General features: G+C 31.8%; 3 protein-coding genes across 4 annotated transcripts; all 3 read right to left on the reverse strand.

Moving 5' to 3' along the window:
- Positions 1 to 446: 446 nt before the first annotated feature.
- LOC101263601 (thioredoxin-like protein YLS8) lies at positions 447 to 3,499 on the reverse strand. Of its 2 annotated transcripts, none has more exons than XM_004236791.5 (2): positions 3,235 to 3,499; positions 447 to 985 (listed from the first exon to the last, which is right to left on the reverse strand). In XM_004236791.5, the coding sequence occupies exons 1-2, from the start codon at positions 3,352 to 3,354 to the stop codon at positions 677 to 679; spliced, it is 429 nt and encodes a 142-aa protein (XP_004236839.1). In that variant the 5' UTR covers positions 3,355 to 3,499; the 3' UTR covers positions 447 to 676. The 2 variants fall into 2 exon arrangements, with proteins under 2 accessions (XP_004236839.1, XP_069152532.1); XM_069296431.1 differs by lacking the exon at positions 3,235 to 3,499 and adding an exon at positions 1,422 to 1,562.
- Positions 3,500 to 5,097: 1,598 nt separating this feature from the next.
- On the reverse strand, positions 5,098 to 7,843 carry LOC101263014 (disease resistance protein RPP13-like). Its single transcript, XM_019213273.3, has one exon. It carries the CDS (start codon positions 7,795 to 7,797, stop codon positions 5,260 to 5,262), a length of 2,538 nt encoding a protein of 845 aa, XP_019068818.2. The 5' UTR covers positions 7,798 to 7,843; the 3' UTR covers positions 5,098 to 5,259.
- A 3,497-nt stretch (positions 7,844 to 11,340) lies between these two features.
- LOC101263305 (disease resistance protein RPP13-like) lies at positions 11,341 to 15,364 on the reverse strand. The gene is made up of 2 exons (XM_004236790.4): positions 11,671 to 15,364; positions 11,341 to 11,582 (listed from the first exon to the last, which is right to left on the reverse strand). Exon 1 carries the CDS (start codon positions 14,202 to 14,204, stop codon positions 11,682 to 11,684), a length of 2,523 nt encoding a protein of 840 aa, XP_004236838.1. The 5' UTR covers positions 14,205 to 15,364; the 3' UTR covers positions 11,341 to 11,582; positions 11,671 to 11,681.
- Between the last annotated feature and the right edge of the window lie 795 nt (positions 15,365 to 16,159).

Here is a 16,159-nt window from a genome sequence, read left to right on the forward strand (position 1 = left end):
TGGGGAAGACTGGTGAGTATTTAAGTGTGTAATGGAAGTGTTACTCCATTGTCCAAATTTCTTGGAACAAAAAAGTATGAAACAGAACGAGACCTTTTTGAGAGAGTGATCATTTTTTAATAAAAACGATTTCGTAATTAATAAATTTAAATTTAAAATTTTTATTTAACTAGAAAATTTGAACCTGAAACCAATAAACTCGAATCTAAAACCTTTAATTAACCAGAAAACTTGAACCTAAAACCTCTGATTTTAACCAAAGAATTCTACCTGTAATCTTTCAAAATCTCTCAAAGGGATTATTATCTCAATTGCATTCAACACCTTAGAATGGTCTTCTACATTATGACTATAATTCATCATTTGATAAGATTATATAAAAAAGAAAAGATTTCTATAGTTTTCACAAATTGTGAAGATTATAATATCTACAAGAGAAACACAACTTAAAAAAAGCCAAATTATATGTCTAAATAAAATTTTAACTTCAAATCATGATTTTAATCTAAGAACATTAAGAATCAGCTTTACATTTTTATTTTTTCTCAATCAAGATTTATCCAAGAAGCTCATCATAATTATACTTGACCAAACTTTTACATTTCAATTTATAAATTGTTCTATAACTTCTTCCAGCTTCATCATAAAGTACAACATGTTCCAGCAACCAAGTAACTTAGTATCTGTACTTGGTAGAGTAATCTTTTGGTGCTATGACTAGACCCCGGCCTTTTCTGGCACCGCGATACACAGTCTCAACAATGTCGATGAACTCCTGTTTATCCTTAAGCGCCCAGTTGATCTTGTTATTGTTCCCGGTGCCAAGATCAATCATAATGTGCTTGTTCCTGAAGAAGAACATGATGGTGGATGGATCATACAGCTCGTACATCGTGTTAAAATCAGGAACCTCGGTGATGTCAACCAGGTAAATCACAGCAAAGTTCTTGATCGTCTCCGCAACTGAAGACAACACCTCATCCATCTGGAGTCCAAGAAAAAATATGCAATCAAAACTACGGATTTACAAGACACAGTTAAGACGCCTAAGACACGGCAAAGAAGTGTAGAGATGTGCCATAACTTGAACATAGATAAATTGTGCATCATTTGATATGCAAAATTAACAAGACACACTCAGATCCATGAGATGAAATACATTTCAAGAAAAATGAAGGGCTATCAACCACTCACTCTTTCTTTAAAAAAGCACTAATAATGTGAAATCAGTTCAAAGCAATGGTTTCAGATTTCTATCAATGGCAGGACGATCCCGAAATTATAGTACTGAGATATATGGCTCACTAAATTGCTGCTTTTATTTGTTTTTAGGATGAAGTACGATGGGCAAACATTGTTGGAAGATGTAATAGAGGATACATGGTAAAAATAAAACATGTAAACAAATATTAGCATATTACCATTTATAGGTGGACGAGTGAGATCTTATGTTACTAATTGTAGTCCTGTATGAGATCATACACAGCCTCGTTATGTTTGATTCCACATTTTTGTTGTCTCTGCTTGTTCTTTTCTCAATTGTTTTCACCATCACTTCTTTTCTTAATTCTAGTCCTGTTGTCATTGTTGTTATTCTGAGAAAATAACAAGATTTGGATCATCCTAGTCCATGATCTTCAACCTCAATAGCAGCTTCTAACACTTTTACTATCCTCGACTATGTCGTTCCATAATCCAATACCTAAACTTAATCAGTAAACATTATCACCCCAATTCACCAAATAAGACCATATAGATTAGCTTCCAAAGAACTTTTACTTCAAGTTAATAAATTGGCAGTAAAACAGTTCCAAACTAAAAGGACCGGTTCACCCACCAAATCGATTCAGTTTCCATTACACAATATCTCATGAGACATCTGATTTCGGAGAAGGAAAACATATGTAATACCTGCCTCAAAGTGCACTCTGCAGGACTTAAATTCCAAACTCATTGCCTTCTGTTAAATTACAAGTGTTTCCAAGCTACCTTTCTTTTTTCTTTTTGAAAAGTGAAGGGTAGCTATAACAAAGAATCAACAATCCTCAAACAGCAAAATTCCTTCTCTTTTCCACAGGCATTTTTTTTTTGAATCACTGGAATAAATAAACACAGAAGGAACCCAAAACAAAACTAACACACCAATTTGCGGCGGATGTACGTTTTAGGTATGGTTGAATTCATAAATCTATTTAATACGTACAAATACTAATATAGAACTCAGTACGTTCAAAAAGCGTGAATCTAGAATCCATAAACATCAAGTTCTGGATCCACCTTTGTGAATACAGTAACACTTTCAACTCCACATCAAAAGATTGCAACTTAATTTTACAGAACTTAATATTGAAAGCAATAAACTACAACTCAACTCCAAACTAGCTGGGGATCAGTTGTATGGGTCCTCTATATCCACATATTAAAAGGATTCATCACAATTACGGTAACATCCAATCTACTGCACCACTCGCCCTTTATCTTGACTTTGGACTGACCATGCCTTCCGAAGCTCAACGCAGTTATATTCAGCACAAATAGATAAATAGAAACTACTATCCCAACACTCTATTTGCATCAACAATAACACAATCAGGTGATTCAACCCAATAAAAACACTAAATCAATAACCTTTTTCTGCCATAATCAGTTAAACCAACAGGAACAACAAATTAATAAGACTTAGCGATTCAAACAGAGTTATCCTTCCAAATAATCAAGCAAATCCCAAACCAGTTGTGTTCTAGCCTGCTCCATTCTAGCCATTAAAGTTCCCTCTTTTATCAAGTCATCCAACAATTCTTCTTTTAAGAGAAAAAAATACAACACAAGTAAAGTTCAATAGCTTATATCTAATTCAAAACTAGTTCAAGTCTACTACATGACTCCCCTATATCTATTCCAAGATTCTTCTTTTTAGTTAACAATCCATAAAACAAAAAAAATCCAGAAATTGACAATTGTTAGTTGAGTCTACTACATGAAAGTTCCAACATTCTTCTTTTCGCTAACAACCCAACAAAATTCATATAAAAAATTGACAATTCCATGTTGAAAAATGCTCATACCATAACTAGTTGAGGCCTATTATATCAATCCTCTATATCTATTCCAAGATTCTTCTTTTACTAAAAACCCAACAAATTTCTTATAAGAATTTCAACTTTTACTAAAAACCCAACAAATTTCATACAAAAATTTAAAGAAATTCACAGTTATATGTTTAAAATAGGTTACCTGCATACAAGTATCATCCCAATCATGGCCAAATCGAATAAGTACAAGGCGTTCTTCTTCCGCAAGGATAGCTTGATCCACAGCCCATCCAGAGTGAAGATGTGGTAACAAATACGACATCTCTCTCTCAAATAGTAGCTGATTTCGATCTTTTTATGCAGAAAAAATGAAGAAAAAAGAAACAGAGAAGAAGCTTACAGAAACAGAGTGCTGAGGTCGATATGAATAATGTTAGGGCTACTCGTAGAATCTAAAAATCGGACGATCGATAAATAGAAATTTTAATTTTTGTAAAAATATTCGTATTATGTTATTGATTTTTAATATTAGATTAATGATAAATTGATAATCTATTCGAAGAGTAATAATTTATTATTTTTATTTTCATATAAATATTAAATATTAATTTCAATATTTTATTAGTTACTGTCTTTTTCTTTTAGCCTTCAATTCTTATTGACATTGATCAACATTTTTTCCCCAATCAAACATTTTGCGTAAATAAAGTAATATAATAATGTAGATTAATTCAAAAACAAATTTCAGGTTTGGTAATACTCATGATTTAAAATTTATGTTTTCTCTTTTCTATTGCATACTGATATAAATTTAAAGATTTTAAAATAATTTATTTTTATGTTAAATTGTTATATGTAATTTTCTTAAATATCTTTATTTTAATTTTTTTTTCACAAATAAAAATTAGAATTAAGAAGTGCATCTCATTATTACATGAAGCTTAACGTGGAATATATCTTAAATAATAACAGAAAAATGATTAGTAATTAATATAACACACTATTTTCTTTATATTCTTTTTTCTCAGGTAAAATGATATATAGAGTTAATATTTTTTTTTCTAAATTCATATCAAAACTATATTTTCTTCGTCTTAATTTATTTTTTTTTAAAAAACTTTATATATTTAAAAATTATGTAAAATTTGTAATTATAATAATTACAAATTTATAATAGTTACATGACATATAAAAATATTAGGTTGACTCTCAAAATTTTATTAATAACACGTAAACGAAGACATGCAAAATAACATATATTATTTGAAATGATATTAAAATACTATAAATCACAATAATTAAAATTATGTTTTGGCTAATACAGAATGTTGTGTGTAGTGTGTATATTTAGATATATAATAATAACCTTTTACATGAAATTAATTGTTTTTCATAACTATGATGAATATAAATTTTTTGTGAATCTAAGAAGGAATTACAAAATACAACAATTGAGTAGATCGAATGTTACACTACTTTAAGAAAAAGAAAAAAAAGTATTTTAATTTTTTAATGTTATTAACTTATTAGTATATTAAAAAAATGTAATTTATCAAAAATAATAATTTTTTATTAAAAAAATGAACAAATATTTGAAAGTCCGGTTGTGACAAAAAAAATATAAATAGAACGATAAAAATCTTAATACTTTGAGAAAAAGGATGATTATCAAAAAAATTGCATTAAAATGAAAAAAAAATATGTATTTTGAACTACTTAAAATACAATACTCAAAAAGTATTAGCTTTAACACTATCAGATCAAAATTTGTTGTCAATAATTTTTTATCATGTCTTTTTTTTTTCCTCAAGTATAATTTTAACAATATAGTTCCACAAAATATAAAAAAAATAGTGAATTTCTTTTCTAACTAAAAAATATATTATAATTGCGATGAGTCATATTAAATGAAGTTGGTTTAGAAATGTAATATTGATTGTCATGGTAGAACAAGGGTTAATTGATTATATGAGTGTATTGTACGTGTAGTCTATGAATTTAATTAAGTTAATCATTTTTTTTAATCAAAACATAATATATATAAATTTTTTTTGACAAATTCATATAAAATTTTAACTCATAAATTCAAATTAAAATCAGAATCTTCAAGATCCACAGTTTAGATATTATGTTACAAACCAATAACTAGAGTCACTCAAAAACAAGAAATCAAACACTAAAACCACTGTCTTCAAGTGCTTGGCACCAATCAATACCTCTTAGATTATTATGAAGACCACTTAGAAGTCCTCTTCAAGAGCTCTACGCGTTTCATTCTCTCAGGAATCTCCTTTAAATTTGGACAGTGATCGATACAAAGACCTTTAATGAGAGGCATAGCATTTGTGCCTAAACGCCATGTTTCTAGGTTTCGAAGATACTCAAGTTGAAGGAACTGTAGTTGACAGAAGCTGTTATCACTGCATATTATTTCTTTTCCGAAATAAGCTTCTTTTAATTGGAGATTCCTTAGGTTTGGCAACATTCCCAAAATAAGCATCGGATCTTGTGTCAGTTTTGAGTCAGTCAGAGTCATCATTGTGATGGAATTTGAAAACAGATTAGGCAGTTTCTCTATGCTCCCATTTAAATACAATTTCTGGAGCTTTTCACAATGAATTACAAATTCAAGGGATGGGAATGATTCATCAAATCCACAAAACAATTTGAGTGTGTCAAGGTTTTTCAAGCTGTTAATGTTGTTTAGAGAGTAAGATTTGTCAATACCACTCATGCTTAATTCTCGAAGATTGACTAAATCAACAGGATCAATATCTTTCCATTGATCACATTGGATGCCTTGAAGAACTTGAAGATTAGTGAGTTTGTTTATATGTACCAGGGGTTTTATACACCGAACAACTAAATGTCTTAAATTTATCAGGTCAGTTGTCTCAGGGGGTAGTTGGAAAGAGTATGCGCCAGCTACGACAACAAGTGTCTGCAGATTCTTCAGGTTGCCAATGGAAGAGGGAATATAATGGATACATGACAAACTTAACAACTTGAGGTGGTACAAACTTCCTATGACATCAGGTATAGTTGCACCAAGAATATCCAAGTACAACACATACAGATATTGGAACACACTCCTGAAGTTTATAAGACTCATCTTATGAAAACCTGGATCATAGAACATAATTGACCTTAACTTTAAGTTAGAAAGATCAAGTGAGAGGTACCTTTCTCCTTGATTATGTATGCCATGTCTGATACATGAAGAAGATATGGAGTGGCTTGTTGGATCATAAATGTCAAAGAAGTTTACTTCCAATGCCTTTTGTATCGCAAGATCATGGAGTAAATCATGAACCCTACATTCAGTAACTTTTTCCCAAAATGTATTTGCCACTTGAACCAAGCTTCTTCTTATCAGCTCATTCAAGAAGCCTTCAGCGACATCCTCCATTCTTTCTACTCCTCTTCTGGGTATGAAACCCTCCGCCATCCACAACCATATTATGTTATCAACCTTGACCACTTTATCTTCTGGAAAAATACCAAAGTAGAGAAAACACTGCTTGAGCGCAGTTGACAAATCATTGTAGCTTAATGATAGTATGTTGGAGATTTCAATAAATTTATCTTCTTTAATGTTCTTCCAAAGGTGATCTTTCACCTTTTTCCATTCGTTTAGCCCCTTTTTATGCGAAAGTAGTCCGCTCAATACAACAATCGCAAGAGGTAAGCCTCTACACTTTTCCACCATATCCTCAGCTAGACTTTCCATTTCTGGAACCATTGCTCGAACATCAAGTAGTTTCCTGCAAAAGAGATCCCAACTTTCTTCTTGGCTTAGGAAACGAAGTTTATGAACAAAACCTCTGTCGTCTGCTCTTTCAGCAACATCCTCTTTGCGCGTGGTAATAATGACTCTGCTGCCCTTCTCGCCATCCGGGAATGCTCTTTTCAAACTTTCCCATGCTTCTCTCTGCCATATATCATCAACCACTACAAGGTATTTGCGTTCTTTCAGTAGATCACGAAGGTGATTTTCTAGATCTCTTTCATCCATCTTTTCCAACAATCCTAGAGTTCCCATGGTGCAACCTTGGATGGATTTTATGATAGTCTTAAGAAGATCCATTGTGTTGTACTCTTGAGAAACACATATCCAAGCACGTGTAGGGAAGGTATTGACTATACGAGGACTTCTGTAGAGGTTTCTTGCAAGAGTGGTCTTGCCTAATCCGCCCATTCCATAAATGGAGAGAACGGTTCGACGAGGCTCTTCTTTGAGAAGTTGAGCTAGCAATGTTTCTACAACATCCTGAAGACCAACAAAAATGTAATCGTGGTCATCGACATATGAGGTAGTTCTCCTCAATGTTGTAACCTGATTACTTGGCCCTTCATCTCCTGAAATGATATTCGTAATACCATAAGTCTCTCGTTTGCGAGAGATATCCATGATTTTTTTCTTGAGTGATTTGATCTCCTTGGCGACATTGTAGAATTTCTTCTCCTTGCTACATATGCAGGCGCAAGCCTTGAGACGACTAGGACGACGTTTACCAGCCTCGAAGCTATAAGTTTCGAGTATAGCAACAGCATCATTAGCAATGGAGTTGATCTCAAACACCCATTGTTGAACTCTTTGATCTCCACATTGCTTTAGTTCTGCATCTCTGAGGAAAGACTGCATGAAGAGAAGCTCGTTTCGCAGCCACTGTATATCATCTCTTAGACTTAAACGTAGGTTAATTTCCTGTATAAGGAAATCACCCAATTTTTGAACTGCAAATGACACAAACGCATCAGCCATATTTTTTTTAATTGGAAACTAATATTTGGAGTTGAGAGATGAATAATATTGTTAGGATGGAATTCTATATTTAAAGCTTAGAAAGTTGATAGAATGGTAAAGAAGAAAAGTATATATTCTAAGCTACTAAATGCAAGCCAAGAATTTAAAATTGCATCACACAAGTTATGCTTAGTGTAGTGGTGAAAACAAAAGTTTGCCATTTAAGATTTAATATATATGTATGAAAAACTAAATTTATATAATTTTTCAACGAAGAATATCCGACAGAACACCTGAGCTATATGTGATTACTGCTTCATTGGCACAAATTGTGTGTTTAGAAAAGAAATCATGTCCCAAGGCACTAAGTCCCCCAAGGCAAACAACAACAACAAGTAGGGTCTAGATAAGGCAAAATGTATGAAAACCTTACTACTAACTCGTAGAGGTAAAGACTGTTTCAGAAAGACACTCGGCAATAAGTCTCGTTGCGAAAATATCAAGATATTTCTGTACTTTGTACTTTATTTAAAAAGACATACTATTATATTAGATGCATTATACATAAAATGTGCCCTTTAACTTGGCTTCAAATCACATTTATGTCCTTCAACTTTGGATGTGCACACATAGACACTTAAACTTGTATAAAGTTGAACAAATAGACACACATGTCCTATGTGTAGTGTGCCATGTAGGACTCATATGTTTATTTATTTAAAAGTTGGATAGTTAAAATGTCTATTTGTGCATTATGAAATATATATATATATATTATCCTAAATTTTATTATTCAGAAGAGTTGGTTTTGATTGTTCCTTTTAAATAATTAATTACATTCCATTTGTTTTATTTGATCGAGACATGTTTGACGCCATTTTAATCAGGACTAGATGATTATTAAAATATATGGTTTGAAAATTTTCATTGTATCAATGTGGTTATAAAATCATATATTAATAGTAAAATGAGAAATTTTTAATTTAGTATGTTCATATTTCATCTTTAGACTATAGATATATTTCTTTTCTTTTTAACTATCGAGAATCTATAACGACTTCTGAATTTGAAGATGCGTTTTGTAACTTTGAAGAGAAGAAATAAAATATTCGAATTCAACCTTGGAGCTTGAAGGTCAAGATCTCAAAATTGATTAGCTGAAAACAAACTTTGTTTCAAATTGGTGATTTTTCAGAAGAACCGATGAACATCGACGAGACTAATAATATAAAATTTGAGATTATTCGGGTAAAATTTGAATTAGATTTGGACTCAATTTTGAATAATAGTTCGTTGAAAAGTCGAATTATATCAAAAATCATATATGATAATCATATAGTGACGGATGCGTTATATATAAATTGTTTTTTAAGTTTGGTATTTTGTTGTAATTGTATTTTCTTTTTCGGTCTCTCATGTACGATATCCGCTAGAGCTCGATTATTTCAAATTCGCGTCGCGTAAATCTATTTGAAGGAAGCTCTCTCTAACAAGTGAATTTCACAGTAATCTTTAGGGATAATGCTCAAATACCCCTCAATCTATGCCCGAAATATCAAAGACACACTTATACTATATTAAGGTCCTATTACCCCCTGAACTTATTTTATTAATAATATTTTACCCCTTTTCGACCTACGTGGCACTATCTTGTGGGTCCAACGATGGTTGACTTTTTTTTTCTAACTAGTGCCACGTAGGCTAAAAAGGGGTAGAAAATTACTTATAAAATAAGTTCAGGGGGGTAATAGGACCTTAGTATAGTATAAGTGTGTCTCTGGGATTTCGGGCATAGATTGAGGGGGGTACTTGTGCATTTTCCCTAATCTTTAATACGAAAATGGGTCCCTTTTTACTTTAATTCAAAGAAGCAGAATATATACTCGCTGGTTAATTTTTTGCTTAACCATCATATACAAATTATTAGTTGCAAATTATACAAATGCGGCGAATTATACAAATTTGAAATCAATGCAAGTAATTAATGTTTAGTATTAGTCGCAAATGATAATTATAGCAAATTATAACTATAATGACTAATTAAATAATATAAATTTGCTTCACCGCATAATTTTTCATATTTATAAATAAGTTGATAATGTATATGTTTTTATAAAATATCATTTTTTACAAAAGTAAAATCCTTGTGCAAATATCAAACAAAACATGTTAGCAATCATACTTATATGCAAAACTGCAACAATGTGATTAAATTAGAAATTTTGATCTTTATAAATTAGAACTAGTTTCAGAAACGTGCGTTGCCCGTTTGTTTCTTAACTATTTTATAAAATTTGTACTTGATAGACTTCCTTTTGGTAGTTATTCATGTCACATTATTTTAAAAAAGGAAAAATACCCAAGTACCCCCTCAACCTATGCCCGAAATCTCAGAGACACACTTATACTATACTAAGGTCCTATTATCCCCCTGAACTTATTTTATAAGTAATTTTCTACCCTTTTTTAGCCTACGTGACACTAGTTTGAAAAAAAAGTCAATCATCGTTGAATTCATAAAATAGTTTATTTTATATAATTTAATCTTCATGACTATTAAAGAGACTCATGTATAATACAACACAACATCATATAAAATAATATGTAAGATTATGATTCAATAAAGTTTAAAGAATATAATACGATAACAATAATAATACATTCAGTAAATTAAAGTTTCACAAATAGTGAGGTATACAAGTTGTACCAAAAATAATATACTCCATGTATGTTTTCCTAAGAAAATAATACGATAACAATAATAATATATTAAGTAAATTAAAGTTCCACAAGTAGTATGTTGTTGAAGCATTACAAATTGTGACACCAAATCAAGGTTATAATTACAAATTGTCTAAAGTGCAAAATCATTCTTGTTGAAGTCGAATTTGTTGATTGCTCAATGAGGTACGAACAATACTCGTTCAGCTAGTAAACTAGAGCCTACTCTTGTTGTCATGACCCACGAAGATTCAGTCATTTGTCACTCTGAATATTGTCTCCAGAGGAGATTCATCGTTGATTTTTGGTGTGTCCCTAAATTCTATATGGTTTCGTTCATCTTCATTTCTTCTTCTTTTATTCCATTGGTTTGTTGAGATAAAATTTCAAAAAGTGTTTTGGTTTTGGACTTACATTGTGGTAATGTGATTTTTTATGTTTGTCGAAGTTGCATGAATTTTCCAGTTTATGTCAAGTATCATCACTAGTAGTTATCGAATTTAGTTAAACAAAGAGGAACTGGAAATATATAATAATTTAAAACTCAATAACTTAAAAAGAACTAAAATCTCGAGTGTTTAATTACAGAAGAGAAATGAAAACAAGAAAAGTGAATGTACATCACACAATAAAGATACCACATAAAAACATAGAAGCAAGTACAAACATAAAAGAGAAAATCAACAATTTTATGTAAGACTAATTAGGATATGTTTGTCTATTTTACCTTTGTTGTTATCAAATACGAAAAAAAGAGAAATAATATATTTAATTGAAAAAAAGACAATTTTGACTTATTAAGTAACAATTTTTTAGATCAAATTATTGAAGACAGTGACATTTTTGAATCAAACTATCAGTTAAGGATATTTTTGTTTATTTTACATAATTTATAAGAACATAATAAACCCTAAATCCGTTAATTAAATCATCACAAAATCCAAAAAAAAAAAATTGTCTTCCAACACATTAAGAAAAGCCAAAAAACAGAAAGAAATTACACATTGAAAAACCAAAACAGCCAATTAGTTGATTGATGGTTGGAGAAGCCAAGTTGATGAAGGTGAATGTGCAGCTCTTCTCTGTTGATTTAACACAAATATTATTAATTTATATAAAAAAAAAGAGAGAGAGAGAGAAAATGAAGAAAAGTTATGTTTGTATATTTACCTTTGCTATTATCAAATACGCTTTACGTCTTTCATTCTCTCAGGAATCTCCTTCAGCTTTGGACAACGATCGAGAACAAGATCTTTAATGAGAGGCATAGCATTTGTGCCTAAATGCCATGTTTCTAGGTGATAAAGCATATAAAGATGAAGAAATTGTAGTTGACTGAAGCTGTTATCACTGCACATTATTTCTTTTCCTTCGTAAGCTTCTTCTTCTAATATGAGATTCCTTAGGTTTGGCAACATTCCCAAGATAGGCATCGGATCTTCTTTCAGTCTTGAGAAATAAAGAGCTACCATTGTGATGGAATTTGGAAACGGAGGCAGTTTCTCTATTTTCCCTCTTAAAAACAATTTTTGGAGCTTTTCACAACAATTAACAAATTCAAGGGATGGGAATGGAGATTCGTAAGTTCCACAGCACAATGTGAGAGTGCTAAGGTTTTTCAAGCTGCTAATGTTGTGTAGGGAGTAAGAATTATTAATTTCAAACATGCTTAATTCTCGAAGATTGACTAAATCAACAGGGTCAACATCTTTCCACTGATCACAACAGATGCCATCAACAACTTGAAGACTGGTGAGTTTGCATATACCTACCAAAGGTTCTGGATACCGCACAACTAAATGTCTTAGATCTATTAGCTCAGTTGTTTCGCTGGGTAACTGGCATAAGCCTTGTGTCTTTAGGACACGAAGTGTTTGTAAATTCTTGAGGTTGCCAATGGATGATGGAAGACGACGGATACCTTTCAACCTTAAGAACTTGAGGTGGTACAAACTCCCTATGGCATCAGGTATAACACCACCTTCTATAATATCCAAGTACAACACATATATATGTCGGAACCCAACTATATGTCGGGACAAATTACAAAAATCTGGATCGAAGAACATAATTGACCTCAACTTCAAGTTAGAAAGATTAAGTGAGAGGTACCTTTCTCCTCGACTATGAATGGCATGTCTGACACATGAAGAGGAAATGGAGTGGCCTTTTGGATCATAAATGTCAAAGAAGTTTACCTCCAATGCCTTTTGTATCGCAAGATCATGGAGTAAATCATGAACTCTACATGAAGTAACTCTTTCCCAAAATGTATTAGCCACTTGAACCAAGCTTCGTCTTATCAACTCATTCAAGAAGCCTTCAGCAACATCCTCCATTCTTCCTTCTCGTCTGGGTATGAAACCCTCAGCCATCCACAACCATATCATGTCATCTGCAGTTACCACTTGATCTTCTGGAAAAATACCAAAGTAGAGAAAACACTGCTTGAGCGCAGTTGACAAATCATTGAAGCTTAATGATAATATGCAGGAGATTTCAATGGATTTATCTTCTTTAATGTTCTTCCAGAGGTGATCTTTCACCTTTTGCCATTCGTTTAGCCCCTTTTTATGCGAAAGTAGTCCGCTCAATACAACAACTGCAAGAGGTAAGCCTCTACACTTTTCCACCATATCCGTAGCTAGACTTTCCATTTCTGGAATCATTGCTCGAACATCAAGCAGTTTCCTACAAAAGAGATCCCAACTTTCTTGTTGACTTAGGAAACGAAGTTTATGAACAAAACCTCTTTCATCTGCTCTTTCAGCGACATCCTCTTTGCGTGTTGTAATAATGACTCTGCTGCCATTCTTGCTATTTGGGAATGCTCTTTTCAAACTCTCCCATGCTTCTTTCTGCCATACATCATCAACCACCACAAGGAATTTGCGTTCTTTTAATAGATCACGAAGATAAATTTCTAGATCTCCTTCTGTCATCCTTTCCAACAAATCTAGAGTTCCCATGGTGCGACCTTGAATGGATTTTATGATAGTCTTAAGAAGATCCATTGTGTTGTACTCTTGAGAAACACATATCCAAGCGCGTGTAGGGAAGCTAGAGGCTATATTAGGACAGTTGTAAAGTTTTCTGGCAAGAGTGGTCTTGCCTAAACCCCCCATTCCGTAAATGGAGAGGACGGTTCGACTAGGCTCTGGTTTGAGAAGTTGAGCTAGCAATGTTTGTACAACATCCTGAAGTCCAACAAAAATGTAATCGTGGTCATCTACATATGAGGTAGTTCTCCTCAATGTTGTAACCTGATCACTTGGCCCTTCATCTCCTGAATTGATATTTGTAATACCATAAGTATCTCGCTTGCGAGAGATATCTATGATTCGCTGCTTGAGTGATTGAATCTCCTCTGCCACGTTGTAGAATTTCTTCTCCTTCCTACAGATGCAAGCGCAAGCCTTGAGACGACTATGAAATCCATCATCATCACCTTTATCAGCCTCAAAGGCGTAAGTCTCGAGTATAGCAACAACATCATTAGCGATGCCGTTGATCTCAAACACCCATTGTTGAACTCTATGATCACCACATTGCTTTAGTTCTGCATCTTTGAGGAAAGACTGTATGAAGAGTAGCTCATTTCTCAACCACTCAATTTCCTTTCTCAGATTTTTACGCAGCGAAACTTGTTGTATGAGAAAATCACCCAATTTTTTAAGTGCAAATGACACAAAGGCATCAGCCATCTTTAGGACTAACTAGTTTTGATTGAAAAAAAAAAAAAAGAAGAGAAGTCTGTATAGTGGAATACAAGTTGGAAAATGGGAGATAAGCAATATATAGACATAAAAGTAATGTGTTCAAAGGGTCCATTTATCACTTAGCATACCATTATCAAAAAAGAAAAGATGTATTAAAGCTTTTTGAAATTCCCACTAAAACGAAAGGTACTTTTTTTTTTAAATTAAAGCATCTTCAACAACCATTACACAACTTAATTATGGAAAAATATATAGAGAGAAAAGTCTTAAAAAGTTAAAGCAACTTCAACGATCATTGCACAACTTGTGGAAAAATATGTATGGAGAAAGGATTAAAAAAATTAAAGCATCTTCAACAATCATTATATAACTTGTGGAAAAAAATAATATATAGGTGGAATGACCTGGAATTCTTGTACTTGACTCCGTTTTGTAAATTGGACGTCTCTAATACTTACGATTTTGGCAACTGAACTCTTGAGCTTAGTGAAATAATATTGATATAAAGAGTAGGAAAATTGAGAATTGGCATTGTCAGTTGATAAAATTATAGGCTTAAGTCATCGGCAGAAAAGTAAGTTTGTATTTTTAATTTGGTTTATTTGACAAAAGATAAAAGTAAGTTTGTATTTTTAATTTGGTTTATTTGACAAAAGATAAAATTTATGTCTTGTTGTTTGTATGAATTCATATACTTCTCCATGCATATTGATTATTAATATATTTGCAATTACATATGAATGAAGCCGCAAGGGATGTTGAAACTGTATATGAAGATGAAGATGTGCAGGAATCTCCATTAATGGAGCAAAGTATGCAAAGATGAAGATGAACAGTGCAGGCGTGAGAGAGCAGACTAGTGAGTTTGTGAGAAGTGAAAATTGTGTGCTATTCATTCCATGTAATGGACTCCTAACTAATTTCATATAACCAACTAACAGAATCTAACTAACTAACTAACTCCTTTACAATGGTATAATTAGTTGAATTAAATATAACTAATCTTAACAAGGGAAATAAGAAATCGAAAAAAACGACCTTAAGAACACAGATTCGTCAAATGAACTTTACTAATAGGTGATCAAATGATACTCAGCAGATTGAAATGCAGGTATGAGTGTGCAATAAACCAGATGTTAAAGAGTAACAAAAAAAAAAGGGAAAAGGGTCTGATATACCCCTCAACTTTGTTATTTGGAGCTGATATACCCCTAGTTATAAAAGTGGCTCACATATACCCTTGCCGTTACACAAATGGCTTACATATACCCTTCATTTAACGGAAGTTAAAAAAATAGTTTTAAATTTATATTTATTACTTCTAATTTTTTTTAAAAAAATATTTAGTGGTATATATGATTCTTCTATCAAAGTTCAAGGTATATTTTAATTTTTTTCATACATAAATTATGTTTTTGATTTCTTTTATTATAATTATTTGAGTTTCTTATTCTTATTTTATTTTTTTCTTTCATTCCTTAGTTTAAAGAAAAAAAATTAAACTATTTTTTGTGTGTATTGTAATTTATTTTCGAATTCGAAGAAAAATTTGATCATCTACAGTAAGTTTTACAAGAATATTAGTGAAACATAAATAAATTTGATTATCAAAATAATAATTATAAATTAGTCATTGAAACAAAAAAAACTCAAAAAAAATATGTTTGACGAGGATTAAATTTACTCATATGGGATTATATTATTTAGAAAAAAATAATAAAAATTAGATAAAAACTATTTTTTTTTTCATTTCCGTTAGAGGAAAAGGGTATATGTGAGCCATTTGTTTACAAGTAGGGGTATATATGAGCCACTTTCATAACAAGGGGTATATCAGCTCTAAAAGACAAAGTTGAGGGGTATATCAGACCCTTTTCCCAAAAAAAAATTACCAATAAATTTTAAAAGTTAGTTATTTTAGCCAAATGAGTTAGTTGTCG

Source organism: Solanum lycopersicum, chromosome 4, assembly GCF_036512215.1.
Source record: "Solanum lycopersicum chromosome 4, SLM_r2.1".
Lineage (NCBI taxonomy): Eukaryota > Viridiplantae > Streptophyta > Magnoliopsida > Solanales > Solanaceae > Solanum > Solanum lycopersicum.

What these genes read in the sequence shown, in the direction of transcription:
- LOC101263601 (XM_004236791.5), bottom strand. Translation starts at nt 3,354, where the DNA reads ATGTCGTATTTGTTACCACATCTTCACTCTGGATGGGCTGTGGATCAA. An exon ending in GGGATGATACTTGTATGCAG is followed by an intron (nt 986 to 3,234) that starts GTAACCTATTTT and finishes CTTGGACTCCAG; the next exon opens with ATGGATGAGGTGTTGTCTTC.
- LOC101263014 (XM_019213273.3), bottom strand. Translation starts at nt 7,797, where the DNA reads ATGGCTGATGCGTTTGTGTCATTTGCAGTTCAAAAATTGGGTGATTTC.
- LOC101263305 (XM_004236790.4), bottom strand. Translation starts at nt 14,204, where the DNA reads ATGGCTGATGCCTTTGTGTCATTTGCACTTAAAAAATTGGGTGATTTT.